The sequence below is a fragment of the Sus scrofa genome, chromosome 4 (assembly GCF_054392235.1).
Source record: "Sus scrofa isolate SSC_HxYL_T2T_F1_AM1 chromosome 4, Sscrofa_HxYL_maternal_Yorkshire_Landrace_v2.0, whole genome shotgun sequence".
NCBI lineage: Eukaryota > Metazoa > Chordata > Mammalia > Artiodactyla > Suidae > Sus > Sus scrofa.
The window spans coordinates 10391403-10417938 of NC_139386.1; the positions used below are offsets into that span (position 1 = coordinate 10391403).

Below are 26536 nucleotides of genomic sequence, written 5' to 3' on the forward strand. Positions count from 1 at the left end.
GGCCCTTTATAGGTAATAGCTCTTTGGGAAGGTAGGTGGGGTCCATGGTAAGGACGTGGCACAAGGGGGAGTCTGAGCTGCCAGTATTGTTCTGTTTCTTAATTTGGAGGATATTATGTAGTTAAGTCCGCTTTTTGATAATTTATCAAATGCTGCACTTAAGATTTATGTACTTCATGTGTGTGTGTGATTATGCTTTATATACAAGTAGGTTCATTGATTATTGACTGTGATTTGGTAAAACAGAAAATAAATGGGGATTTGTTAAACAATCACATACCTATAGAATGGAATACTATACAGTCTATAAAAAGACACTTATGTGTAATGTAGCTTTAAGTTTAATCCTAGTTTTGTCATTACTTGCTAAGGTCAAGTAAATTATTTCATTTCCATGAGTCTTAACTGCCTCACAATAAAATGAGAAAATAATATCTAACTTACAGGGTATTGTATGGACAAAACAAGGGACTAATTAAGGCCCCTGACACACTGCCTGCCATGTAGTACCTGCCTAACATATAGTAGATGGGGAAAATGGCAGCTTGGTCCATAGCATGGGTGCCTTCTCTATATTAATGCAGTCTTTCTACAAATAATGTTGGACCCATCTGATACTATAAAGAGCTTCATGAACCCTTATCTGCCCAGGAATAAATGTCAGTTCTCCATAATGTTAAAGGTTTATGCTTGAGGCTCTTGGCTTATGAGTCACAAAGGAAGACCTCTGATTTACAGCTCTGAGGTGCTGTCATATTTACTCTGCTGGGGGCTCCATGGGGTTTTTTCCCCCAAATATCCTTAATCAAGGCACATCCTGCAGCAGCAGCAGCAGCAGCTCACGCAAAAGCTCTGGTACTTGGGGATGTGCTTCTTTAAAGGGTTTCCTTGGTCCTAGCTGTCCTGGACATGGCCGAGGGGAGAGGTGCCCTGTGTGTGTGTAAGGTGGAGAGGTGAAGGGATGAATTCCTCTACCGGATCGTGTTCTCCTGTGGATGGGGACACAAGCTAACTGAGGCGGGGGCTGCCTGGATTCAGAGTTGTTTTGTATACTTTGCCCTAGGTTTGCACTAGCTAATAGAAGGGCTTCCAGTCACACAAGCCTTTTTACATTTAAATTATTTAAGATGCAAGAGTCAGGCCCTCAATCTCAGTAGCCGGCCGCATTTTGAGTACTCAGTAGTTGTGTGTGCCCGCAGCTAGAATATTGGACAGTGCAGACACAGGATTTTCCCATCATCGCAGGAAGTCCTGCTGCTGTAGGAGAATATAAGGTCCCATTGGATTGTAGCTGGTGGCCGGTCTCTCTTCCATTAATTAGGTCAGCGAGTCTCAGTCCTAGCCTTTCATTAAAATCACCTGAAGAACTCTTAAAACCTGAAAACAAGGGGTCCCTCAGGCACACTCCCAAGAGTTGATCCAGAGTGGGGTCTAGGTGTCCAGATGACAGGGTCTGGATTATTTCTCCCCGGACTATTCTAAGCACAGCTAGAAATGAGAGCCGCATCAGTGGCCCAGGAACTCCTTGATGACGGCCCCTATTGCGTCTTTCATCTTTGTATTCTGTGAAGTTGCCAACTTAGCCTACTAGCTTAACAAGTGTTTATTGAGCCCCTGTTTTAAAGGCTTTATTTTGAGTCTTGGGTGCATCGGACACGTCTGCCAGAATCTCTGCCTTTATGAACTAACAGTCCAGGGCAAGAGATGTTAATCAGATCGTCACACTGGAAAGTGTGTACAGTGAGAAAGTGTTACGTACTGTAAATGAAAACTTGCAGGGCACAACGTCTGATGTCGTTTGAGGAGGGTGCTAAGGGGCCTATGGTCGTTGTATGTTCATACTGTGCAAAGCTAAGCCCCACAAGCCTTTGCGGTAGATCTGCTGTTAAGTCTGTTTTCTAGATGATGAGGCTGAAGCTTGAAAGAGCCAGACTCTCTTGTCCGGGAGGCCCCAGCTAGCAAGGAATGGAAGGAGAGCCCAGCTGACTCTAGCTGTGCTGTCTGCAGCTCCTCTGTAGGTGTTTTCTACCTGACACTTGGCTGGGGCTCAACAAGCATGGAAGGAATTGCTTCTTGTCAGCTGGCTGGGTCCCCAGGAAGCTCTCCGTCTCTGGCTGTTAAATATTCACTGATGATGAATATTCATAGGGAATCCCTCACGGGTCAGCTCCCAGCAGTGTAATCCGTGGGATGACCCTGGTGGTTTCTAGATAGGGGCCGCAACAACAGTTGCCCGTGACCTGGAAATGTGGGGATAAACTCAGATCTCTGAGGCGACCTGCTGGGGCCTGACAGGGTTTCTGCAGCCATCGTGATTACAACATACCCGGGTTTTTGGGCCGCTTGTGTGGGCAGCACTATGACACTTAATTCTTAAAAAATAGCAAGATGAGTAAAACAGCGATCTTTCCATGATACATGCTCAGTGGAATCCAGGCCATTCCCGTCCAAGGGCTTTTAGCCTCTTCCAAAGAAGCCACAAGAGGCCGAACCCTGGTATCCGTTTCCCAGTGTGTTTTCATCATTTTCTTGTTTTCTCACAGTGCTTAAGTGACACGAAACCCATCTGATGTTCTTTAGAAAGTTAAGCATTTTTCGGTATTTCTGGTTTGAGAATACCAACCACCTCCTTCCCCAAAATGATTTGAAAATTGGTGGAGAATGATGGAAAGGTCTTACTCTTAAAATACACTTATTGTTTTTGCACATAAGCTTTATCAGTATTAATTAGTAAACAGTATAATTTTTTAAAAAAACCGTGAATTCTGTGAACTACTTGGATCAAGGGGAAATTTTCTAAGCCATTCACTTTTCCTATGTTTTTTTTTTTTTCCCTAAGTTTTGAAGTCTTAACATTTTTAACCTGTGAAGTCTATTGTCATTTAGACAGTTTGCCTTGGTGTATGTGTTCTTTCTTGCTCCCCCCACCCCAGTGTGTTTAAAGTAGCTAGTAGTTTCTTGGACATTGTAGAGGTCTTAAATCTTAAAGTATGCTGAGATTCTTCGGCACTTTTTCTCTCAAAAGATGGAGCCTACGTTTCTTAGCCTTGGATGTGTGCTCGACTTAGAACTCTCTTCTAGTGAAAAGAATGCAATAGAATGCCGTGTCATTTCCAAGGCCAGATCATAAAAGACGTGGCTTCTACCTGGGCCCCTCCTAATCCCTTGATTTTGGAGGAAGCCAGCCGCCAGGTTGTGAGAACACTCAAGCAACCCTGCAGAGAGAAATCTCCCACCAAAACCACTACTACAGTGCATTTGCTAGCCCCAGTCAAACCTTCAGGTGACTGCAGCTCTGGCAGACAACTTGCTCTGTCTTTGGGTGAGACCCGAGGTCAGAAGAGTAGAAGCGGGGCTGGCATCCATAGGATTTCTGCCCCTGCAAGCATGGGTGTGCATGTGCTGAGTCCACTGCCAGTCAGTGTACGGCTTTTGAAAAAGACGAGCTTGCTGCATCTCAGTGCTGTTGAAAACCCCAGTAATAACACACGACACTTGTATAAAATGGAAGACTTTTTCATTGTTCAGTGTAAGAATGAGTGTACCAGATTTGTTGTCCTGTCACATGACTTAGTTGAGTTGAATTCGTGAATCTTTTGAACAGGTATATTATTATTATTATTAACAGGTATATTATTATATTATTATTACCTAAAGGTGCATATGTACACTTTCCCTTGGCAGTGAAGACCCAGGATGTTCCTGCTGCTAGTCTTTTTCTGCAATTAAAAAAGTATCTTGGGAGTTCCCGTCGTGGCGCAGTGGTTAACGAATCCGACTAGGAACCATGAGGTTGAGGGTTTGGTCCCTGCCCTTGCTCGGTGGGTTAATGATCCGGCGTTGCCGTGAGCTGTGGTGTAGGTTGCAGATACAGTTCAGATCCTACGTTGCTGTGGCTCTGGCGTAGGCCGGTGGCTACAGCTCCGATTCAACCCCTAGCCTGGGAACCTCCATATGCCGCATATGGAGCGGGAGCGGCCCAAGAAATAGCAACAACAACAAAAGACAAAAAAAAAAAAAAAAAGTATCTTTTTCGCACAAGTCAAAATGTATATTTTATAATTATATGGCAGCTTTCTTAAAATTTATGCCGAGATACATTTTGAATACATTTTAGCTTATTAGTAGCACATGGTGCCCCCTAGAAATCTCTGTAATGTTGTTCTTCTGAAAGTTCAGATTCTTAAGTCCTTTCATTTTAGTAAATAACAAAATGGCAGTGGGATGTAATTTGATTACAAGCGCTATTTCTGAAATAGAGCTAGATTGGCATAAGTGCTTCCATAGCCATTTCATATCGGGAGGGGAGCCCTTGGCTTTCTCATGGCCTTCTCTTTTATTCCTCTTTCATTCTCAGTTAGAATTATGTAGTGAGTGGTTTTACAAGAACATTTGTGTTTTTATTTTTTTTATTTTTATTTTTTTTTGCCTTTTCTAGGGCCACACCTGCGGCATATGGAGGTTCCCAGGCTAGGGGTGGAATCGAAGCTGTAGCCACCGGCCTATGCCAGAGCCACAGCAATGCGGGATCTGAGCCGCGTCTGCAACCTACACCACAGCTCACAGCAATGCCGGATCTTTAACCCACCCAGCAAAGCCAAGGATCGAACCTACAACCTCATAGTTCCTAGTCGGATTCATTAACCACTGTGCCACGACAGGAACTCCAAGAACATTTGTGTTTTTAAAAGCAAAATTAAAGTGTGATGTTCACCCCAGATTTTAAATTTGATAATTTATCTGTTTTAAGAAATAGCTCACTACGTATGATGAATTCTAAGATTTTAAATGTAAGGTGCTAAAGTCTTCAGTGGTCAGGAAGTAAATGTTTTTATAGCTAAGTAATTTCATTTTAGCTATTTTTAAGTTAACATTTTCTCAAATTTAAAGGTATAGTGTGAAGTGAATTGTAAGTAGAATCAGTAATTAAGTTTGGAGTCTTGTAATGATATCTTAATCCTGTGGTTTTCAGTGGGGAGAAGAGTTTTCTGAACAAGGGTAGATAGAAAATAGATTAGAATTTTAATAGAAAGATGGAGAAGAGTAAAATGTTAAGAGGTATATAGTGAGAGCATAGTCTATGTTTAGAAAAAAAAATTTTTATTCTTTTCCAAGTTTGTGGATTATTATTATTATTATTATTTATTTATTTTGTTTTTGTCTTTTTTGCTCTTTCTTGGGTCACTCCCTCAGCATATGGAGGTTCCCAGGCTAGGGGTCTAATCGGAGCTGTAGCCGTCGGCCTACACCACAGCCACATCAGTGCCAGATCCGAGCCACGTCTGCAACCTACACCACAGCTCACAGCAACGCCGGATCCTTAACCCACTGAGCGAGGCCAGGGATTGAACCTGCAACCTCACGGCTCCTAGTCAGATTCGTTAACCAGTGCACCATGACGGGAGCTCCAAGTTTGTGGATTTTAATCTGATTTTAAAAAAGAAAAAATAAATAAAAACTTACCTAAAGTAAGCTTGTGAAAGGAAGAAGGAAATAGAGCTAAGCCAAGCCCTGACAAGTGGATGCTTTGGGTAGAAATACTGTAAATACAGAGTTCCCACTGTGGCACAGTTGGTTAAGAATCCAACTACAGTGGCTCAGGTCCCTGTGGGGGCATGATTTCAATCCCTGGCCTAGTACAGTAGGCTAAAGAATTGGGTGTTGTTGCAGCTGGGCCTCCCCAGGCCTGAGAACCTCCTTCTGCTGTGAGTGCAGTCAGAAAGACTGTAGGAGTTCCCGTCATGGCTCAGCGGTAACAAATCTGACTGGGATCCATGAGGATGTGGGTTAGATTCCTGGCGTCACTCAGTGGGTTAAGGATCCATGAGCTGTGGTGTAGGTCGCAGACATGGCTCGGATCTGTCACTGATGTGGCTGTGGTGTAGGCCGGTGGCTACAGCTCTGATTGGACCCCTAGCCTGGGAACTTTCATATGCCATAGGCGCAGCCCTAAAAAGACACACACACACACACACACACACACACACACAGAAGCAAGAAAGACTGTAAATAGCTCTTGGTGGTGGTTGTAGTGATTTGAGCAAAGTCTAAACAAATAACTTTTGGAACTTCAAGGTATTTTGCATTCTTGTGAGTCCATCTTTACTTCTTTAAGAGGTGAAAACAAATCAAAATAAGGAGTTGCTTCAGGATGGTCAAGGAAGAAGCCTTTCCCAAAAGTGAGTATACTTATCCAAGAGAGAGTATTACTCCTCAAATTATATGGGGATAAAACCAGAGGAATTTTTTGAACTGCTTTTTAAAAATTGAAGTCTCTTTCCAGAATAACCTTATAACTCCAGGCTCTTTGGGAATTGACAGTTTCTGCATTCAAGCCATTGGCTCAAACACTCTGTACTTGGAATCAGAAGCTGTGGTGTGTGCGTGTGCACATGTGTGTGCGTGCGTGTGCGTGTGTTCACGTCCTCCCGTTTGCTGGATGGAATGCATGTTCTCAGTTTTAAAATGAGTTAATATTTTATAATGTTTTATTTTATAAAGTTTGCTTGCAACGTACAGGAGCACACTGTCTAATAAATTAGCTCGTTTTAAATGAAATTTGGAGCACTCCTTTCACAACCAGTAGTTTGGGGTGTTTTCTAAAGCCTCAAGATGAAGAACAGAAACACTCTGTTATAGGTGAATATGAAACACATGTTTCTGTACCTTAATGGCCCAATTTGGAAGTAAACTATAGCTACCATTTGTGGAGTGCCTACTCTGTTCCCGATGCCTGTTGTCACTTAATCATCTCAACGGTCCTGCCCCAAAGACACGGTCATCTCCAATTTAGGGGTGAAGGAACCTGGCTGAAGTTACTTACACAACTAGTAAGTAGCTACACGTTTTGCAGCTTAGTTCTTCATGATCCCCAAGCTGCTGAGGCCGAATTGCCAGCGTATCCACTGTCCGAGGTGAGGGCCAACCCAGGGTGTGGCATCGAGGACTCGGCGGGTGCAGAGCTTGTGCCCACACCACCATGGAGTGCCTCACAGGTGAAGAGGGTAATCCTGCAGCCTGAAGCTGCCCCATGGGTCAGTTAGAAAGGGGAGCCAGTTCATTCCTTCGCTGACGGACTAGAGCTGGAATTTAGGATGAACCACAAAGTATTTCTCCACACTCACGTCTATTACTAGGTCCTTGGTAATTAGCCCAATTTATGCATGAACAACGATGCACTTAAACCAGTATATTCTCTTAGATAGGCTAACCATGCCGCCTGCACACCGTGTGAATTTATTGTGACTTAGTCCAGACCGGGTTGGGAGCAGCTGCTGATTCAGCCCCTGAATGGTGGTAGGGAGTTTGTGAACAGAGAACACTTGAAGTGATTGGTTGTTCATTTCTGAAACCGGAACAATAGTTTCAACTTCATTGGACGGTTGTGAAGATGAACATGTGAGATTCAAACCCAGTAATGGGGGGGGTGGTAATTACCTTCACCCTCATCAGCTGGAGGCTCTCTGAAATAGTGCGCAGAGATTCAGGACAAACCTGGATATCATCTCTGGTCTGTCACCCACCCTACCCCCAACTCCACCCCTCAAGCTTCAGTTTTCTCATTCCTAAGATGGGGCAATGATGTTACCTGGTGAAAATTGAGAGGGACGTATATAAAATATTTCATGTGGTACTGGGACCTAGAAGTCACTGATAACTGTTATAATCAGTTCATTGCAAACATTTAATCAAAGCTGGAAAAATTCTAGTCATTATTTCATTAAATTATTTATTCTTATATTCTTTTATCTTTCCGGGACTCTAGTTACATTTGTATGAACTAGATAGTGTCTCCGCAGGTTAGTAGGACTCTTTTTAGTCTTGATACTCTTTCTGCTTCAGTTTGGATGATGTCTACTGACCTGTCTTTAAACTTACTGCTTCTTTCTTCTGCAGTATCCAAGTCGGCTATTAGTGTCACCAAATTAATTTATTTCAGTACTATAGTTTTTAGTTCTTCTATTTCATTTAATCCTTTTTTAGAAGTTTTATCTCCTCTGAAATTCTTCGTCTCTTCACTTGTTTTTAACTTTTCCTATAGATTTTGTTTTTTTTTGACTGTGGCATGTGGAAATTCCTGGCCAGGGATCAAACCCCAGCCACAGACAGTGCTGGATCTGTACCCACCTGACCACCAGGGAACTCCATGATTCTTAAACATAATTGGAATATTTATTTTTGAAGTTGTTATATATATGCTAAATCCAGCATCTGGGTTGTCTGTGGTCTCTTGACTGTCTTTTTCTGTCTTGATTTCTTGGCTACATGTTTTCTGTTTCTTTGCGTGTTTGGTAATTTCTGTTCACATGGTAGACATGGCGAATTACGTATGTATTTTATTTTTAGTGCATAGTTACATTGCTAGTGATCACCATCGCCTTGATCCTGTGAGAGGCTTTCTTAGGGTGAGTTTATTTTAGTTTTGCTCATGGTCCTAGGATACAGTCCTTAACCCTAAAACATGGTGCATACTCCTAAGGCATGGTTCTTCTAGGGCTTCAGCCCAAAGTGTGCGCCAAGCCCTGCTTACGACATGGAATTCGAATTCCATGCTTTTCTCAGCAGGGGGACGTGGCGAAAACCTGCTCAGCTCTGAGACGTTTCCTGCAGGGCTCCTTGAACTACACACACTGCTTCTCGTGTGTGCAGTTCTGCGTCAGCCAAGGATGGGAAGGGAGAGTGTGTGCAGATTGGAGGGCTCTCCTTCCTCTGACTTCTTCCCACCTCATTTCCAGATGCTCACACTACTCCCAAACTCTGACCTCTGACAGCCCAGCTCAGTAAAATGCCACTTTGTGTGGGAGGTCTCTTCACCCTGCCCAGCATGGACTGAGGTCTGGCCTCAGGAGGAAATCAGTTAAAGACGGTCTTCCTGGAGTTCCCGTCGTAGCGCAGTGGTTAATGAATCCGACTAGGAACCATGAGGTTGCGGGTTCGGTCCCTGCCCTTGCTCAGTGGGTTAACGATCCGGCGTTGCCGTGAGCTGTGGTGTAGGTTGCAGACCCGCGTTGCTGTGGCTCTGGCGTAGGCCGGTGGCTACAGCTCCAATTCAACCCCAAGCCTGGGAACCTCCATATGCCGCGGGAGCGGCCCAAGAAATAGCAACAACAACGACAAAAGACCAAAAAAAAAAAAAAAAAAAAAAAAAAAAAGACGGTCTTCCTGAGAGAGGTTCCCTTGCTCGAAGGGCAGCATCCCCTCCTGTTCCTTCTGCTCTTCTTTACTCTCCAGTGGCTCCAGATGTTTGTTTTTGACATTTTGTCCATCATTTATCATTGTCAATGACCGGAGCATTAGCCTGATACAACTTACTCCGACAAGTTATCAGCTGCAGACCTTTAATTATTAAAGCAATATGAGTAAGTCATTTATTAAGCACTCGTCGCGCTTATAGCTGTAAGGGATTTATGGAACACTCTTGGCTCACAGAAAGTTATTATGTTTTAGGGCAATTGGACTGATGTAAATAATATATGACAGTGTATGACAAGTGACTTTAGAGAGGTATACTTTCGGAGTTCCCATCATGGCTCAGTGGTATAGGTCACAGATGCAGCTCAGATTTGGCATGGCTGTGGCGAAAGTCGGCGGCTACAGCTCTGATTCAACCCCTAACCTGGAAACCTCCATATGCCTTGGGTGTGGCCCTAAAAAGCCAAAAAAAAAAAAAAAGAGAGAGAGAGGTATACTTTCAACTCTGGTTAGTAGAATTGAAAATTGGCATTTCATCTATTCAGTCAAGACTATTAAGTGCCAGAGAGGTGAGCTGGTAATGGGATGCACAGGATAAGTAGTGATTTCTATGCTCTTGAACTTAACAGTTTATTGCAGAGTAAAATATATTTACTTATAGTCACGCTGTATTTGAAGTTAGATCTTAAATTCTGCATGAATGAAAAGTAGCCTATGGGGTCCAAATAAGCCTTGAAAATCCTTGGATGGCCTGTAAAGTACACTTAAAATACAACTCGTTTGCTGCTTTTACAAAGTATCAGCATTCCTTTAGGCACCCTGGTATTTAAAACACGTGCTGTCTTTACAGGGAGAGGCACCCTCTGTGAGCAGTTGCAGAGCAGATTGGCTGAGTCTTCCTGCCTCCAAGACACACGCTCCTGGAGTGGAATGAGGGCTCTCTCTCTTGTTCTTTCAAATCTACTAAGTTAAATCTTGTTCGTTAAAGGCTCCGATGTGTAAGCCCCATTTACGGTTTTTGGTCCTTCTCCCTAACCCTTTTTGGTGTTAGATTAAGATGCCAGTTAATGACCTTCTGTGGTTTTTCTCCCAGGCCACCTCCTTCCCACAGACCCTCCGGACAGTTCCAGCAAAGGGTCCGCAGCCTGCCTGTGCCGCACCGCCTCTTACTGCAAACTGCGTTTGCGCACACTCTTGGATGTTTTATGTCTCATCAAATTCGGACTGCTTTTTCATGCATAAAGATATTTCACTTAAACTGTCACCGAGTCTGGAGGAAAGCCAGGGTTTTTGGTTTATTTCTGTGTGTGGCATTTTTCCCTAGGTCTGCTTAAGCCCTACCATTTTTGCACATGCTCTCCTGACCGCCTAGGGTGTCATACGTGAGGCAGTTCCATCACACAAGGCACCTTCTTAAGGCAGCTGTGCTCTGTGACAACCTCTAGGGAGCAGTCATCTGTGTGTCGAATTCCATTTGTGGTTTGAAAGTAACACTAATTCTGAAGTGTCTGTTTCCAGGGCTGGAGGGACTTTGCAGTTGAGTCTTTAGCCAAGGAAGATAAGTGCTTACTGATTTTTCTCAGTACCCTGTTTGGGTATGGAAATCAAGCAGGTTGCTATCGATTCTGAAGTGCTTCTCATTGATAATCGGTCCCACGAGACAGAGTGTGCAGGGGCGTCAGAGGATGACTTTGCATGGACAGCTTGTCACTTGCATTCACCGACAGCAGAAGGATAGTCTTTCACGTCTCAGATAATTGATCTAAAGTACACGTTCCTATGTGGGGAATTGCAGGGGCTACCTCTCTGAGACACCTGAGGTTGATTTTTTTTGTTGTTAAGTGGCATTTTCTATTTAATTTTTTTTTTCCTTTTGTGAGAGTATAATGCGCATTACATGTTTGCTGTAGGACATTCAGATGGGCTAAAAGAAGAAAATATGAATCGACCTTGTTTTTTTAAAACTTTCTCAGTCACAGGTGGCACAGCTAGGTGGCACTGGGCCCAGGAGTGACACTGGCCCTTCTCCTACTTGTGTGCCCTCAGGGAGATGCCCTTTCCAGAAGGCGTTTTGAGGTGCAGAGACCTGTGTTGCTGCACTGCTGTGGTACTGGGTGCTTGGATGGGGGTGGTGCGGGGGCTGCTGAAAGAGCAGAGGCCCCAGGGCTGGAGAGCTGAGATGCCAGCTCTGCCCCGGTGAGAAGTAGCCACACCTTTCTTACTGAGTCCCTTCATTTCTTAGGACTTCTTTTCTTCTCTGTGAAACAGAGAAGATGAGCCCTACCATATCTATTTTAAGAATTAGTAATCACTACATGAAGTCTTTTTCTTTTTCTTTCTTTCTTTTTTTTTTTTTTTTTTTTTGTCTTTTTGCCTTTTCTAGGGCTGCTTCTGTGGCATATGGAGGTTCCCAGGCTAGGGGTCTAATTGGAGCTGTAGCCGCTGGCCTACACCACAGCCACAGCCATGCCAGACCTGAGCCGCATCCTCGACCTATATAACACAGCTCATGGCAACGCTGGATCCTTAACCCACTGAGCGAGGCCAGGGATCGAACCCACAACCTCATGGTTCCTAGTCAGTTTCGTTAACCACTGAGCCATGATGGGAACTCCGAAGATTCTTTTGCAAGCAAAAATGCACAGTACATACCCTAAGAGGAGTTTGTGGAGCCCACCCAACAAGTACTGTCTTTCCCCAGCCACCGAAACCGGAGGCCAGCCCAGCCCTTTTGATCCCTTGTGCGCATGTGCCCTTGCGCTGCTCCCTCAACTGACTGAACTCTGCACCCACTGAGGGCAAGGAGCTTTGTCTTTAGATGAAGCTAACGTTTCCTCTGTGATTCAGATCCCATAGGTCCCTTGATAATCTGAGAAAAATGGATCTTCTCTGAATTAAAAAAATAAAAAAACTTGCAAGGCAGAATTTTTCAGTCAATTTTAGGGGCTTTGGAGCCTGTGAAACTGAGATCAAAACTGCTGATTGATGTAAGTGGTATGTTAGTATGTGATGTATGCTTATAATGTATAGTATTGATGCATAAATAAATGACTGAGTAGGCAGTGGTTCGAATGTACGCTTGGAAAAATGCTTTACTGCCGGGGATGGATGATCCCAATTGGCTGGAGAGCACAGTCCAGAGGAGATCTGCTCCAGCCAGGTCCTGCCCGGGGTGACCTCATCTGGCAGAATCACCCCTCACTGGATAGTGAGCTTTTATTTTATCTCTGATTATCTTCCACCAGGGAGCTCCTGGAGCCTTTTTTTTTAATGTCTTTTCAGGGCCACACTGGCGGCATATGGAGGTTCCTAGGCTAGGGGTTGAATCGGAGCTGTGGCCACCAGCCTACACCACAGCTGCAGCAACGTGAGACCCGAGCCACATCTGAGACGTACACCACAGCTCACGGCAACGCACCGGATCCGTAAGCCACTGAGTGAGGCCAGGGATCGAACCTGCATCCTCATGGATGCCAGTTGGGTTCGTTAACCACTGAGCCACAACGAGAACTCCTGGAGCCATATTGTTTAAAGTGTATCTTTTTATAAGAAAACATGGCTCCAGAGATCCCAGTGTGGCTTAGAGGGTTAAGGATGCAGGTTCAATCCCTGGCCTTGCTCAGTGAGTGAAGGATCTGGTGTTGCCACAAGCTGTGGTATAGATTGCAGATGCAGCTCTGATTTGACTCCTAGTCTAGGAACGTTCATATGCCACAGGTGCATGAATTTTTAAATAGAAAAAAATTTAAAAAAGGAAAACTTGGCTCCCTTGGATGACGGACACTCGTGCTGTGGGAGGCTGGAGGCAAAGAGGCGTTGGTTGTCATCTTTCTAGCTTTTCTTGGGGACCAGATCTAAAATTACCTCAAGAGCCATCAGCAAGCCAAAGTGTGATGTGTATTTTATCTGGCAGTTAAGAAGCCTGACTAATGGAGCCGGAAGAGAGACCATTTCTGCTTCTGCTGTAACGGAGTGATGTCAAGTGCCGTTTACATGCTGAGTAACAGCCCCGCGGCACGCGGTGGGCATCTCCTCTCAGGGCTGTTAGCTAATGCACTTGTCAGTGCTGCAGGAATGGGAGTCTGCATGCCCATTTCCAGATAATACTTCAGGGGCAGGGGCTGAGTCTTGCAGAAGCTTGGCTGGTTCTATTGAAAGAACAATTTCAAATTCAAAATGACCTTGAACTATCAGAGGAACACATCCTCCAAAGTGGTATGAAGAAAGGTGCTTTTTTTTTTTTTAAGTGCACAGGGCTTTCTGCCCCCAGGGATGTTGCTTTTCATCTTAACAATACTCCAGTGTAGGGACTGGGGATGGGAACAGATGGGGAAACTGAGGCCCAGGGACATGAAATAACTGCCTGTCATCAAGTGGATGTTGTATCTGAACTGGTGAACATTGTATCTCAGAAAATGCAGGCTTTGGACTCTCGATCCAGCCGCCGTCTGCCAATAAGCTGGTGCCTGTGAAGTTAAAACAGGTTGTTTTCAGGGTCACAGGTTAGGCTTTGCTCTCCTTTGGGACGGGCGTGGTAACAGGCATCTGAACCCCAGTGTGATGCAGAACAGGAACGGAGGGCAGTGCTTTCATACATCACCTGCCTGCTTCTGGATCAAAGACAGCTCTGGAGAGGCCAAGGGCCCATGCGGGTCTCTTCCCAACTCCTGGGTACTTGATGCTACCTCTCACCTGGAACATACTTTACCCCAAGCCTACTTGTTAACCAACTACTTACTTTTCCAGTTGCTGCTCGGCTGCCATCTCTTAGGACACCTGATCTGCTCCCTCCACCTTTTGCCATGTGTTCCTTTATATATCAGATATTAAATGGGTATGTACTGCAGGCCATGTTAAATAAGCCATATATTTTCATACAGAGGAAAGGAAATAAAGTTAGAACTTTTCCTCATGACACGTAAATACATTCATTGCTGACAGACTATTTAAATATTCAAAAGAGGATCAAACTGAACTAAGCACTACACGCTTTAGGACATACTTTAACATTGGAACCCTTCTTCCTGCTGTGTAAACAAATACATTGCATTGGATTAAAGATTTAGATGTTTAGAAAAAATGCTGACCCTTAGAAGGTTTTAAGAGGAGCAGCAACACAGGGAACCCCAGAGTCTTTTGAGTAAAGACTGGTATGTTTGACTACATGAAATTTCCCAAGTTCTGTATGGCAGAGGTCACCGTATGGAAAGTTAAGAGACCAGCGGGAGAAGATATCTGTGACCAGTAGTATAAAAGATTGCCATCCCTTGTGTAAGACTCCTCTGTGTGTGTATGTGCGTGTCTTCTAAGTAGATGGGGAAGAGGCAGGCAGTGGAGAACTAGGCTAAGTGTGTAAAGAGGCAGAAAAGAAATGCGAACGGAGAGTGGAACACACAAGATACTCGAGCTTACTGCAGCTGAGTTTCTCACCTGCGTGTGGCAAGAATTAAAAAGAATAGGAGTTCTTGTCGTGGCTCAGTGGAAACAATCTGACTAGTATCCCTGAGGATGCAGGTTCGATCCCTGGCCCCTCTCAGTTTAAGGGTCTGGCGTGGCTGTGAGCTGTGGTGTGGGTCGCAGATGCGCCTCAGATCCCGCGTGGCTGTGGCTGTGGCTGTGGTGGAGGCCAGCAGCTGTAGCTCCGATTCGACCCCTAGCCTGGGAACCTCCACGTGCTGCGGCTGTGGCCCTAAAAAGACAAAAAAACAAAAACAAAAAAGGAATAATGACATATATGTGCTGGTGAATTTATAGAGAAATAGACCTTTTTCTATTTGCATTTCTGCTGGGTATGTGAACTGCTATAGCCAACCTTTACGGAAAGGGATGTGGCGGTATTAATTAGAATTCAAAATGTACATCGTATCCCTGGACAGTTATCTGCTTTTGTGAATATATTCTTCCAGAAATAAAGTAACAGCATGTAAGAACTGGTATAGAAGAATATTTATTGCAGCATTATTTTTTGTGACAAAAATTGGAAGTGTCTTGGTGGGGGATAGTTACATGAATTGTGGTAGAGTTTATTATGGACTATAATCACAGTTAAAGTAATTAGATTTAATTGAAAAGTGAAGGGCGGGAGAAAATCCTTATGTGTGTATGTTTTTTAAGCATAGAGGAAGTTTAGAGTCCAGGTCATTAACTTTGCTTATTTTCAAGATGACTGGAAAAGAGGAAAGAAATAATATTTTTTATCTTTATATGTCTCTGTGGTGGTGTACAAATGACTTTTATAATTTTAAAAGCAAATGGAATTAAATTTGTAAAAGTGTGATTTGTGCTCCAGAGTATGTGTAGGAAAGTGTAAAAAAATTGATCATTTCCCCTCTATGCCAGCACTGTAATTTATGACATGCGTTGCATGACTTTTTTTATTGCAGTTATATCTCGCTGTGTTTTCATCCCTGGCACAGGGCCCGTGCTGAATCTTTTTTTGAAGGAAGCAGAATTCCCTATAGGCTACGGACATGTTACTGAGCCCTGTGTGCGAGGCCCAGCCCTGGGAACTGGGTGTACAGCAACACATTAGGTAACGCTGGGAGCCTGGCCATTGCAAGAGATTGGGGAGACAGTGAATGACAAGCTTGCCTGGAAAGTCACGCTTGTGCTTGACATTGAAGGAGGCAGGCTGAGGCCTGGAGGACTTGGGCCAGGTTGTATGGCTGTAGTGTAATAGTACATGTATTCAGGCTAGTCTCCTGAAGATTTCTCTGAGATCATGAAGGTACAGGGATAAACACACATTGCTCTGGACTCTTGGCATGGAAGATAACGTGCATACAGATCCTGGAAGAGAAGCTAGGCTCCCAGGAGAGAGTACGGCAAGCTAAGGAAAAGAGTCTCACTTTGGAGTGAGGGATGGTACCCCCCACTTTATAAGCACCCAGCATAGTCCAGGCACGGGGTGAGGCACGGTGTAGGCTTTTCTCATCCCTTTCATGTAATAATCCTATCAGGTAGATAGTACTGCAATCAAGGAAGCAGAGTCGGAGTTGATATAGAAATTGCCCTAGATACACTGCTGGTAAATGGAAAACCTAGGATTTGGTCCACAGTTGGCTTATCCTGGAACCCTGCAAGCAGGACCATGGTGTTTAGCTTCTCTTTGAATGGCCGTCACATCAGAACCTCCGTCCTCAGTCTCAGGGTGAATAAAGGTAGTAAATAAAAGCAGTAGATAATTTTAGAGACTTGCCACATCTTTCTAGGTGTTATCTATCACCGTTCTCATATGAAGTTGAGGCCCAGGAAAATTAAGTGCCTTTCCCAAGGTCACACGTGGACAGGCAAGACCAGGATATTCAGAGCCAGGTCTCTGTGCCACCCAGGCCCGTGCTCCTCCACCAGTGATGCCTCCGGGAGCAGTAGGTTGTGTTGGTCAAAGCTGGGGCTGCTCCTGGAGTTCCCTTCATGGCTCAGCAGTTAACGAACCTGACTAGGATCCATGAGGATGCGGGTTTGATCCCTGGCCTCGCTCGGTGAGTTAAGGATCCGGCATTGCCATGGGCTGTGGTGTAGGTCGCAGACTCGGCTCGGATCCCGAGTTGCTATGGGGGTAGGCCGGCAGCTGTAGCTCTGATTCAAACCCTTGCCTGGAAACCTCTGTATGCTGAGGGTGCAGCCCTAAAATCCAAAAAAAAAAAAAAAGGTAGGGGCTGCTCTTCAGGAGGAATTTACTATGAGTGCCTTCCGGGTGATATGCTCCTTAAATACAGATAGTCCTTTGGGGTTTTCTAGTGTTCTCTGTAGCTACTGCTGCTGCTGTTTTCCCCCCAGAGAGTTTTCACGTGAACTGTGACCTCTTTACCTCTTAGCGGTCAGCCTCCAGGAGTAGGCTGGGTAGGTACTACTGGACCTGTTTTCTAGATAAAATTGAGGCCCCTAAGAGCCCTAGTCACTTGACCAGGGCCACGTGGTAGAGAACGGCTCCCAGACCTAGATTTTCGGGTCCCTCAATCGCTTGACATCTGGCTCAGATTAGAAGACTCCGGGGGGAGTTCCCGTCGTGGCGCAGTGGTTAACGAATCCGACTAGGAACCATGAGGTTGCGGGTTCAATCCCTGCCCTTGCTCAGTGGGTTAATGATCCAGCATTGCCGTGAGCTGTGGTGTAGGTTGCAGATGCGGAGCGGATCCCGTGTTGCTGTGGCTCTGGCATAGGCCGGCGGCTACAGCTCCGATTAGACCCCTAGCCTGGGAACCTCCATATGCCGTGGAAGCGGCCCAAAGAAATAGCAAAAAGACAAACAATAAAATAAAATAAAATAAAAAAATAAAGAAGACTCCGGGGGCTCCAGCTCTGAGCAGTGCCTGCTGGTCATCTCTGCTTACCAGCTGTGTTAGGCTAGGCGACTTGCTAACCTCTCAAAGCCAGTTTCTGCTCATGTAAAATAAAGAGGGGGTAATAAATACTCGCATGTTCTTGTGAGCATTGAATTCTCAGAAATCATACCTAGCAGTTACTGGCACATTGTCATCAAAATTTTTGACTACCATTAATTATTACAGTTGCAGTTAATAGCAGTTACTGTCATTATAATAATTACATCATTGCCTGATTATAAATGGAGAGAGGGTCTGTCTTATCCCCCCTTTTCCTTGGTATTTCTCGCTAAGCCCTTCAGTAGTAGATCCAGACAGATCCTGTGACACACGTTCTCACCTCCTTGACGGGCTTCTCACCTCCTTGACGGGCGTTGCGAGTCTGTCAGTGGAAAAGTACAGAGTTTGGGATCAAACGAAACAGGGCCCTAATCTGGCTTCACCTTGGAGGTTTGCTTTTCTTACCTGTCAAACAGCTGCCTTGGATTTTCAGATACTCGGTGTGATGGCTGCCACGGCACAGTTGGTGGTTACGTAACAAAAGGGAGCAGTAATTTCAGTGACAGAGAATAAAGGTGGGGTGGGCAGGCCAGCCGGAGGGTTTGTGAAAGTTCCCAGCCTGGTGAGGCTAACAGGGTGACAGGCAGGCAGACATCCCAGAGGAAGGCCCGGTTTAATCGTTGCGTGCTTCTGAGAATTCTGAGGAGGGCCTCATTGGAGGAATATACACAGTATTTGTTAAGAATATTGAATTTTCACGTATTCCCAAGGCACTTGGTATTGCCAGCCCCTAGGAATGTAAATTGAGTGTGAGCGTTGATTGCAGAGTATTGCTGGAAGCCCCTGCCACCGGGCCCAGGATGCGCAGCCTGTGTTGTCATCATCGTTGTTGTCCTTGTCATCATAGAAACGTATTGGGTCTGTTGCATACCATGCAGCATCTTTCGTAATCTCCGCAGTACCTGGGGAGCTCAGAACCGTTATTATCTCCCTTGCCCAGCCTGGGGATGAGGTTTGGAAACAAGCGAAGTTGCTTGATCAGCACCGCCAGGTGCAAGTGATAGACCTGGAATTTGTCTTTTTTTTTTTTTTTTTTTTTTTTTGTCTTTTTGCTATTTCTTTGGGCCGCTCCCGTGGCATTCCCAGGCTAGGGGTCGAATCGGAGCTGTAGCCACTGGCCTATGCCAAGGCCACAGCAACGCGGGATCCAAGCCGAGTCTGCAACCTACACCACAGCTCACAGCAACGCTACGCCGGATCCTTAACCCACTGAGCAAGGGCAGGGACCGAACCTGCAACCTCATGGTTCCTAGTCGGATTCGTTAACCACTGCGCCACGACGGGAACTCCAGACCTGGAATTTGAACTTGAGTCTGTCCCACTTTGGGATGTGGAGGAAAGTCCCCAGCTCTGAGCTTTAAAGGCCCTACTGTAGGTTCTCTTATTTATGAATTGAATGGCCTTGGTTGGGCACGTTTTTTTGGTACCCACACAATACAGATGATAGCAGTACTCAGAGACTTGCTGAAAGGCACGATTGAAGTTGTATGTGTCCAGTGCTGAGTGCAGTGACTGCTGTAGGCTGAGTGCTCGACACACCAGCTGTTAGCGCTATCGTTGCTGGAATGAGGAGCACTGCTTCGGTGTGGCTGTGGCGGGATAGTGTTGGGATATAGATAGAGGCCCTTTCATGCTGTGTGGACCATACGGGAGGAGGCGTGTGTGTTCATCATCTCTCCAAAGAGATGCTAGCGGTCGAAACCCTAACTAAGGGGCCCTTTCTGGTTCAGTTGGTGAAACTTTATTATTTTGTTCTTTGATCAGAACTGAAAGGAGTCACCTAGCTCTTATTTTACCTTCTGCAGCAACAATACCTTGAATGCCAGAACTTCCCTGCAAATATTGGGAAAGCTTGGGTGTCCATGGATGGATCAGATCGCTCTCTCACCCCATTTTTTTCTTTCCGTCTGTCCAGTCTCTGTCCTCACCTACTTCCCACAGCCCCTACTTTACCAGCTCCCAAAAGTCATCTAGCACTTGGATGTAACAAAGACAGAGCTTATCCTGAACCGATGAGGCCATTTTCTGCTTCCCACCCATGCCTGCGACGCGGCTTCCCCAGCCAAAGCCCCTTGCTTCCCTCTTCTTCCCCAAACCCCCAAATTTACATTCCACTCAAATCGCTCGCCCTACTCTGTAATCTGCCCTCCGCCTCCACCGGAACCCTGTCTCCTTGCCCTCTCACTCTCCGTGCCTATTGAAAACCTTAATTTTGTACAAAAGGATATTGTGGTATGTATAATCTTTCTAGTGAAACTTACCACTGTTAGATTTATAATGTGATATGCAAAAAAATACCTAAAACATGTGAGACACATGTTTCTATGTTGTTTGCTATTAAGTGCGTCTCTGTATTATAACTAGTCATGGGTGTAGAAGTAACAGTGGCTGATATTTTGGGGGCGCTTGCCACATGCCGAGCACTGTTCTAAGCACCTTACATCGAACTCCCGTCATTTCTGCCCTCAAGAGGGTTATTAATAATATTCCAAGATACCGCTCAGGAAATTAGCTGTTATATTTTTAAATGTGTCTACACTAGGAAATTTCGCATACATATATATATACGCATACACGTAATTAATATATACGTATATATGTGTGAATGTATGTGTGTGTGTGTATTATTCAATTGTGGGATTAGCAAAACATGCAGGACCCATGATCTAGCCTGTACTTAGCTGGTCTCACCACCTGCCTCTCTCACATCACATTTTATGCTTCTTCTGCCCAGTAAGCCCAGTTCTTCCCTCACAGAGCTCTGGTGAGCGTTAAATATGATCTTGTGAAAAAGCATTTGCATCTGAAAAGGTTTGCATCCAAGTTCCTGTGGCCTCTCCCTGCCTTGACCAAGCCCGTCTTATTTTTTGATGAGTCTGTCATTCCTGAGAGCTTCTCATAATACTTCCTCTTCACTTGAAAGCAGTTGAAACGATCCAGCAGTTGGACCCCTTTTTTGGTGGCCTCCAGAAACAGGCAAGGGTGTCAGGTGGGGTGGGGTTCTCAGACAGAAGGTCTCGGGCTAGCTCCAGCTCACGAGGGAGAGCAGACGTGGGCATCGGGTCTGTGCGCTGATGCGGCTTTTCTTTTGTGTTGCTCTGAGCCGCTTCTCAGAGCGAAACTGGGCAGTAACCAGAGCTGCATTTTATCTTTTTGAATATCTCAGCCCGAAATGCTGGCATCCACTGTAGGCATCATGCATTTTTAATGTGGTGATGATTAGAAGGCTGCTAGGGCCTCATTTCATTTCACCGAACGCTGTGGCGCTCGTTTCCTTGGTCATATTTAGACTGCCTTCCTGGGACCTTCCCCAGTCCAGGCTCAGCACTGTGCGTGGGGCCTATTGCTCCCGTGGCCAGTTGCAGTTACTGAGAGTGTGTTTGAGAGTGGATTTTTTTTTTTTTTTTTGTCTTTTTGCCTTTTCTAGGGCTACACCCGTGGCATATGGAGATTCCCAGGCTAGGGGTCTAATCAGAGCTGTAGCTGCCAGCCTCCGCCAGAGCCACAGCAATGCGGGATCCGATCCGCATCTGTGACCTACACAACAGCTCACGACAACGCCAGATCTTTAACCCTCTGAGCGAGGCAAAGGATCAAACCCGCAACCTCATGGTTCCTAGTCGGATTCGTTAACCACTGCGCCACGACGGGAACTCTGAGAGTGGAATGTTTTTAAAATTTCAACTCAATTATTGAACAACCTAGGAAATTTGAGAAGTGAGTGCTTCTTAAATTCCTGAAAGAGAAATAGACAAATCCAAGACAACCGCTCTTTACGGAGCCCTAGCTTCCTAAGCTGAGCTCAGAGAGCTGCAGTGGTGTCCGCTGGGCGGGGGTGCAAGGGTGAGCCGAGGGAACCCCCACCTCGTGGTCTGGGGGCAGGGAGAGAGCTCTATTTACACAAATTGGACATGACGTGATGGAAGGTCCTGCAGGAGAGGTGCAGAGAATTACGAGCAAAGAAGAATCATTGCCAACTACAGGGAGGCTTTCAAAGGAAAGAGCTATTGTTTGAATTAAACCTTTAGAGGTATGCTTTTGGTACAGTTTTGTTTATTTATTCATTTAGTAAATAACATACATCTGCTGTGGGTCTCTGTACAAACTCGCTTCCTCGTGCTTCACGACAGACAAAGAAAGAGGTGCAGAGCCGAGCACAGGCATCCGACACGCTTCCACTCACACTTCGTGGTCACTGCCTTGTCACGTGGGGGTGCGGGGATGTGTGGCACCCCTTGCCATAAGCCTGTAAGGGGGGGACCTGGATGTCCATGGTGAATGGCTGTGTCTGCCACTGGGGTCACAATATCACGTGCACAGTTGAGCGGGAGCAACAGCAAAGGAGGGTTTGCGGTGAGGAAGGCCAGGCATGGTGTGGTGTTGGATGCGGTCGACGGCCGTGGGCTGGCGAGGCTTGTCAGGTGCTGTATTTTTAAAGGTAGAGGCCAGTGGCTTGCATCTGGGGGAGAAGGATGAAAAATCAACTACTGACTTTTGATGGGGTTCAGCCTGAGTGACTGCGAGAATGTATTTGTCATTAACCCACTGAGATTCTGGGCGGCTGCAGAAGAACAGAGAGTTGAGGCAGAACATCAGGGTTGCTGTTTAGCACATTCAGATGGAACGTAGCCCATCTCAGCTGGCTTTTAAAAGGCTTTAACAATTTTGTTCAAGGAGTTCAGGCTTCAGGGGGTGGGGGCATAAGCCACCTTTCTCCTTAAAAGGCCTGCAGTCAACCATTCTCTGCTCCAAAAATTTAACAAAATTGAACATCGTTAGCAGGCATCCGAGTGGAGGCATTGAACAGGCCGTTGGTTGATGTTTGTCTGCATTTCAGGGTTGGATCTGGGCTGGGGACATCAGTTCAGGAATTGTCAGTTGGTAGAAGGTATTTAAAACTTAAAGATTAGGTGAGAGAGCATCAGTATTAAGAAGAATAAAAACCTGAAAACTGGGAGTTCCCACTGTGGCTCTGAGGTAGTGAGCCCAGCCAGAATCCATGAGGCCTCGCTCGGTGCGTTGAGCTCCGGCATTGCCGTGAGCTTTGTTGTAAGTCGCAGACGTGGCTCAGATATGGTGTTGCTGTGGCTGTGGTGTAGGCTGGCAGCTGCAGCTCCGATTTGACCCCTAGCCAGGGAACCTCCATGTGCCGTGGGTGTGGCCTTAAAAAGACAAATTAAAAAAAAAAAGCCTCAAGACTGAGGCCAGGACTCTCCAACATGATGAGGTCAGGGAGATGAGGAACCAGCAGAGACAATGGAAAGGAAGAGCCATGCGGTGGGAGAACAGTCAAGGGCATGTGGTATCCTGGAAGCCAGGCCGAGAAAGGGAACTATTTCCTTGAGGGAATTTTTATTACTTACGGAGCATACGCCCTCTTGAGAAACTTTCGTATTTTTTGCATCAACTCATCAGCACCACAACCTTGTAAGGAACATTTTAGTCTCCATCTCGAAGATCAGAAAACCAAAGTTCACGGGGGTGGGGGGGATTTATTTGCAAATATTTTACTAACACCTCTTATGTGCCAGCTAGAGTAGCAGGTGTGCAAGTTAAAAACTACAGGAGCAAGTTCCTAGGCGGTGAAACCAATCCTGAAATTTTAGGTGCATCTGATCTAGGCCTGCACAGTTTGCACCAGGAGATGGTGTGTGTGGAAGAGCACTCTACAAATGCTCTCCCTCAGGCCTGGGTGTCTTAGACAGAATTAAAGGAAATTAAGATTACTTGCAGAGAAAGAAACGTGTTAGAACACATGGATTTTTCTTTTGTGTTTCAAGATTGATTTTATGAGGGGAATTTCTCCTTGTTTCCTGATCATCCTATTTTCTTAGTTGCTTGAAAATGTGGTGATAGGAGTTCCCATCGTGAATCTGAGTAGGAGCCATGAGGTTGCAGGTTCAATCCCTGGCCTCGCTCAGTGGGTTAAGGATCCAGCGTTGCCATAAGCTATGGTGTAGGTCACAGACTCGGCTTGGATCCTGAGTTGCTGTGGCTGTGACACAGGCCGGTGGCTACAGCGCTGAATGGACCCCTAGCCTGGGAACCTCCATACGCTGTGAGTGCAGCCCTGAAAAACAAAGAAAGAAAGAAGGAGGGAAGGAAGGAAGAAGGAAAATGTGATGATGCTTTCACCTCTCGGTCTATGATGAGTCTGTGCATTAATTGGATGTCAGTGAAGTAATTGCTCTCATAGCAAACGGGGAGACCATCTTTCATGGAATGAGTGAGAACACCCAGCACCCTGCCCTGCGAACCCCCTTGTGGACGGGTTCAGTAATTGATGATGCGCCTTGGTTTTGCTTTTCTTCCCAGAGTTTCTGATGAGCAGCCAGCGTTCAGAGGAACTCGTCATTGTGGCAAATAAATGAGAACTCAGACTCCTCTTCCTTTTTCTTTTTCAGACCATGTACAAAATGAAGAAAACTATGCACAAGTTCTTGATAAGTTTGGGAGTAATTTTTTAAGTCGCGACAACCCAGATCTTGGCACCGCTTTTGTCAAGTTTTCTACTCTTACAAAGGAACTGTCCACACTGCTGAAAAATTTGGTAAGCCATTTCATAAGTGATTTCTTTAAAAATTACATCCAGGTCAAAGTACAGTAAGATCCTAAAGAACACTGTCACAGTGCTCTCTTTGACTCCAGGTCCTAGGGGCCCTGAAAAGTTAAAAATAAAAAGCTTTTTTAGTCCTCGGGATGGAGTCCCGTTTACGGGAAGTGCCCCTGTAAAATGCCCAGATGGTGCACCTCTGGGCCGGCTGATAGCAGGTGAGGTTTTCGACTCTGAGAGACACTCGTTAATCACAATTCTTCCCCATCGTCCCCCCGTTTTGCTTCCGTTTCTCTTTAGATACGTTTCAGTAACGCTCGCTTTGTCATTAGTCGAAAACGTGATGATTTTTTCTGTGTCAGACGTACGTGTCACATTTCAGACTGTCATGCATTTTGGTCCTTGATTTATAAATAATTTTCCTCCCCCCCGCCCCGTATCCTTTTAACCCTCTACCCAAAAAAAAGGTCTTAAGATTTGGGGAATCTGTGGTTTCAGAAGGAGACGAGAAGAAGAATCCCTAAAACTCTGGGACACTGGAGGTGCTAACCTAGGAGCAGATGCAGAATTGGGGTGGAGGGGTCCATTTGCCAGGCCATGTGGTCTGGGGGTCCCCAAGTCATGGCCTACCACCCTCCCTCCCCCTCACAGCTGCTTCGGGCCAAGACAGGCTCGTTCCGTGTAGCATGACCACCACACTTCCACGTGAGTTACTTTTAAACAAGACTCCTCCTAAGTCCCAGGAGGTGGCAGCACTGGGAGATTGAAAGGTGCCCAGGGAAACCTATCCTGCTATCCTCGGCCGCTTCCTGGAGAGGAGGAGCTCTTTCCTCCTCCTCCTCGCCCCAGCCTCTCAGCATTGCATCTTTGCCTCCTGTAAAGATCCAGAAGTCTGGAGTTCCCATCGTGGCGCAGCGGAAATGAATCCGACTAGAACCAGGAGGTTGTGGGTTCGATCCCTAGCCTTGCCTAGTGGGTTAAGGATCTGGTGTTGCCATGAGCTGTGGTGCAGCTCGCAGAGGCGGCTCAGATCCGATGTGGCTGTGGCGTAGGCCAGCAGCTGCAGCTCCGATTGAAATCTTAGCTTGGGAACCTCCATATGCCTCGATTGCAGCCCTAAAAAGACAAAAAAAAAAAAAAAAAAAAAAAAAAAAAGTAAAAAAATGAATAAAAATGAATGAATAAAGATCCAGAAATCAAGCTTAAGATGTCTTTGACTCTGGGTCAGTTACTCACAGTACATAGGCGTCTGTGGTCTTAACACAAGGCTGTTGTCACCAGGGGGCTTCCCATCGAAGCTCAGTGGTAACAAGCCTGACTGGTATCCATGAGGATGAGAATTCAATCGCTGGCCTCGTTCAGTGGGTTAAGGATCAGGCATTGCCATGAGCTATAGTGTAGGTTGCAGACTCCGCTTGGATCCCGCATCGCTGTGGCTGTGGTGTAGGCTGGCAGCTGCAGCTCTGATTCAGTCCCTAGCCTGGGAACCTCCATATGCCACAGGTGCAGCCCTAAAAAGACAAAAAAAAAAAAAAAACCTTCTTGTCACCAGTCTCCTTGGTAGAAATGGCTGGTTTACAGGTGAATACCGCTTATTAGAAAATGAAAACTGCCTTTCTGTAGTGAATTAACCTGATTATTTGAACAATCAGAATATTCTTTTTTCCCCTATTCCACTAGATAAATATATGTATGTATGTGTCTGTCTTCCTGACAGTTTAGTTCTAATTGGTAGCTTATGCCATTGAATGCGTCTTCTTCAGTGACAACTAATCTTATAGAAAGCAAGCGTTGAAAACAAATGTCTTTTTAAAGAATCTCGAGAAAGTATAATTTTTAACTTAGGACCTATGTGTTCCTGCGCTTTGGGGTTTATTTGACAAACCCGTGACGTATCTTAGATTATTTAAATCTCTTTGATTCAGATGGGGCCTCCCCCTTCTTCTCCTTGTGGGTCCTGCCTGCCTCTGCAGGTGTCCTTGCTCCAAGGTACCGTGGTCGGAAGAAAAGAAGTGAGACAGGACTCTGACGCTTCACTGCTAATAGCTGGTAAAAGGCTGCTGGCTCGGGAGGAAGTTCTGTTTTCCCTCAGATAGGCCTTGTCCCGGGAGTACCTTGCTAACCTTTAGTTTCCGGGAGACCAAGTGCATTTGGCTTAAGTCCCCCGCCGTCACTCCCCCGTTTCCCAGCCCGTCCATTTCCGCCCTTGCCTGCACCGCAGCTTCCCTTCGTGTGGGGTTGATGCCACGAGTCCGTGCCCACTCAAGTATCCGTCATTGTCCTCATTGGGTTGTCTCTGTACTGAGACAACTGGTATTCTTTGAACATCCTCAGGAAGCTGGCAGTGTGCACTATGCGGGTTTCTCACTTCACCATTAACAGCAGGGCTGTGGTGGGTATGCCTTTG

General features: G+C 45.7%; 1 protein-coding gene and 1 long non-coding RNA gene across 12 annotated transcripts in view; one reads left to right on the top strand and one right to left on the bottom strand.

The window, feature by feature from the left end:
* Positions 1–26536, top strand: part of ASAP1 (ArfGAP with SH3 domain, ankyrin repeat and PH domain 1) — a 344867-nt gene that overhangs the window by 202726 nt on the left and 115605 nt on the right. For all 10 annotated transcript variants that reach the window (XM_021088909.2, XM_021088918.2, XM_085021651.1 and 7 more), the window contains one exon: positions 23981–24126. In XM_021088909.2, coding sequence (XP_020944568.1) covers positions 23981–24126 — 146 coding nt within the window. The remainder of the gene's footprint in view (positions 1–23980; positions 24127–26536) is intronic.
* On the bottom strand, positions 12794–25265 carry LOC146403667 (uncharacterized). 2 transcript variants are annotated; one of them, XR_014843350.1, is made up of 5 exons: positions 25041–25265; positions 22688–23449; positions 18871–19532; positions 17478–18582; positions 13424–17180 (listed from the first exon to the last, which is right to left on the bottom strand). It is a non-coding gene; the product is annotated as an uncharacterized LOC146403667 (long non-coding RNA). The 2 variants fall into 2 exon arrangements; XR_014843349.1 differs by lacking the exon at positions 22688–23449 and having other exon boundaries at positions 12794–17180; positions 18871–20834; positions 25132–25265.